This window comes from Chaetura pelagica, unplaced genomic scaffold, assembly GCF_000747805.2.
Source record: "Chaetura pelagica isolate M959 unplaced genomic scaffold, ChaPel_1.0 scaffold962, whole genome shotgun sequence".
NCBI classification, from domain to species: Eukaryota; Metazoa; Chordata; class Aves; order Apodiformes; family Apodidae; genus Chaetura; species Chaetura pelagica.
The window spans coordinates 1058097-1059798 of NW_009952479.1; the positions used below are offsets into that span (position 1 = coordinate 1058097).

At 44.4% G+C, this 1702-nt stretch overlaps 1 protein-coding gene across 1 annotated transcript in view; it reads right to left on the reverse strand.

Moving 5' to 3' along the window:
• The window catches only part of FASN (fatty acid synthase), a 32674-nt gene that overhangs the window by 4778 nt on the left and 26194 nt on the right, over positions 1-1702 (reverse strand). Inside the window, exons 33-36 of the mRNA XM_010008649.1 lie at positions 1174-1325; positions 590-681; positions 284-438; positions 1-15 (exon numbers count right to left, since the gene is read on the reverse strand). The exon at positions 1-15 is cut by the window's left edge and continues 279 nt beyond it. Of these exons, the coding sequence (XP_010006951.1) occupies positions 1-15; positions 284-438; positions 590-681; positions 1174-1325 (414 nt within the window). The remainder of the gene's footprint in view (positions 16-283; positions 439-589; positions 682-1173; positions 1326-1702) is intronic.

The window sequence follows — 1702 nt, forward strand, 5'->3', positions numbered from 1 at the left end:
AGGCCTGGAGGAGAAATCAGAAGAAAGAACGTGCTAGACAACTAACTAAAGCATACAGCAGCAACAAAAGAGAGTTAAACAACTAAGCAAAGGCCTGTATGTCCTTTGTACTGTTAAATGGCCAGTGTTCATTCACACATTAATTACTCAGGGTAACGGCTGGGAGAGGAAACAAACCTTCAACATTAGTTATTGGTCAGGACAAGTGCAGACTTCTGGTAAGCTGGATCTCCTCTGGATGTTTGGTGGGATAGATTTTTCTGCACAATAAGTAAAGTCATCTTACCTGGGAGTCCATCATGATGTCGCTGCTCACAGATACGCTCCATGGTAGAATTGGCAAAGCCATAATTACTTTGCCCAGCATTTCCTCTTCCACAGCTTACAGAGGAGAACACAACAAAATAGTCCAGGTCTGGACACTTCTTACGAGTCACCCTTGGAAAACAGCAGGAGAGAGAAACCCAATCAGAAGAACTTGCCAACTGCATGTTACTCTGGAAGGCTAGTGCAAGACTAAAATGACCAAGTTTGATCAGCTCTGTGACCACGAAAGTAGTTCATATCTGTCCCTTCTGCAGACACTTACCAATCCAAATGAAGGGTGCCTGAATACTTGGGCTTGTTGACCTCCCCGAATAATTCTGGAGTCTGATTTTCAATCATGGCATCTCTAAGGACCTATTGAGGGGGAAGGGAGAGGGAGGAAGAAAAAAAGCAAAAGGAGCAGTTTTAGTATATCCAGTTTCTCTGTTTAAATTTGCCACATGGTTTGAGATATGAGAGGCTATCGCTACAGAAGGCATTTTTGTACAGACATATCCTGAATGTCCAGAAATATGACAAGGACAACATGGCTTTTGCTAAGTCTGCTTTTTTTAGTACTGCCACTGCAGCCTTCCTATGGAAAATTCTGTATAGGATTTTTCTTGTCCCCAGGGCAATTGTGCAATACGTGTCTTATCCCAGAACTAAGTCTGCTGGCCAAATAATGTTGCTTCCCAGGTCAAGGGGCCAGACCCACGAGACTTTTGACACCAGGTAAGGCCAAAGCAAAGTGTCCCTTGAAATACAGAAAGGCAGTCTGAAACTGTATGACATCTGAGGACTCTTAAGTAAAAAAAAAGCCACTTAAATGGCTGCTGTGAAGTCCTAAGCATTTTTGTCACTTACCACAGCCAAATTAAAGATGCCTCCAACTGGGCCAAGCTGCAAAGCTTCTTCTATCAGTTGCTGTGCTCCTTCTAGTGTTCCAATATCACTGGTAGATACCAACACTTGGATTCCTAGTGCCTTCCACTCTCTAACACGTTTAGCCTGGTAGCCTACAAAAAAAATAAGGTGAACAGTGTGCCAGGGATGAAGAATTCAAACCATAAGGCTTTAGTTAATGTGTTCCTTACACTTTTCAGACTAGAGAGGGATTGAATAGCTAAATGCCCAAATCAGTAACAAGAGAAAAACTGGACAAAACTTGAATAGTAGATAGGAATCACTTAAGTTTCAGAAATATTCTAAACAAATCGAAGTGGAGAACAGATCTGGGAGAAGTAAAAAGGGGGGGGGGGGGGGGGGAAAAAAAAAAAAACGGACCCGGCGCTGCCCCCCCCCCAACAATGGGACCGGATATTTTGGGGTGGGAGCGGAGCCCAAAGCGGAGCCCAAAGCGGAGTCGGTTCGGTTCCGCCTCCCCGGGCACCCC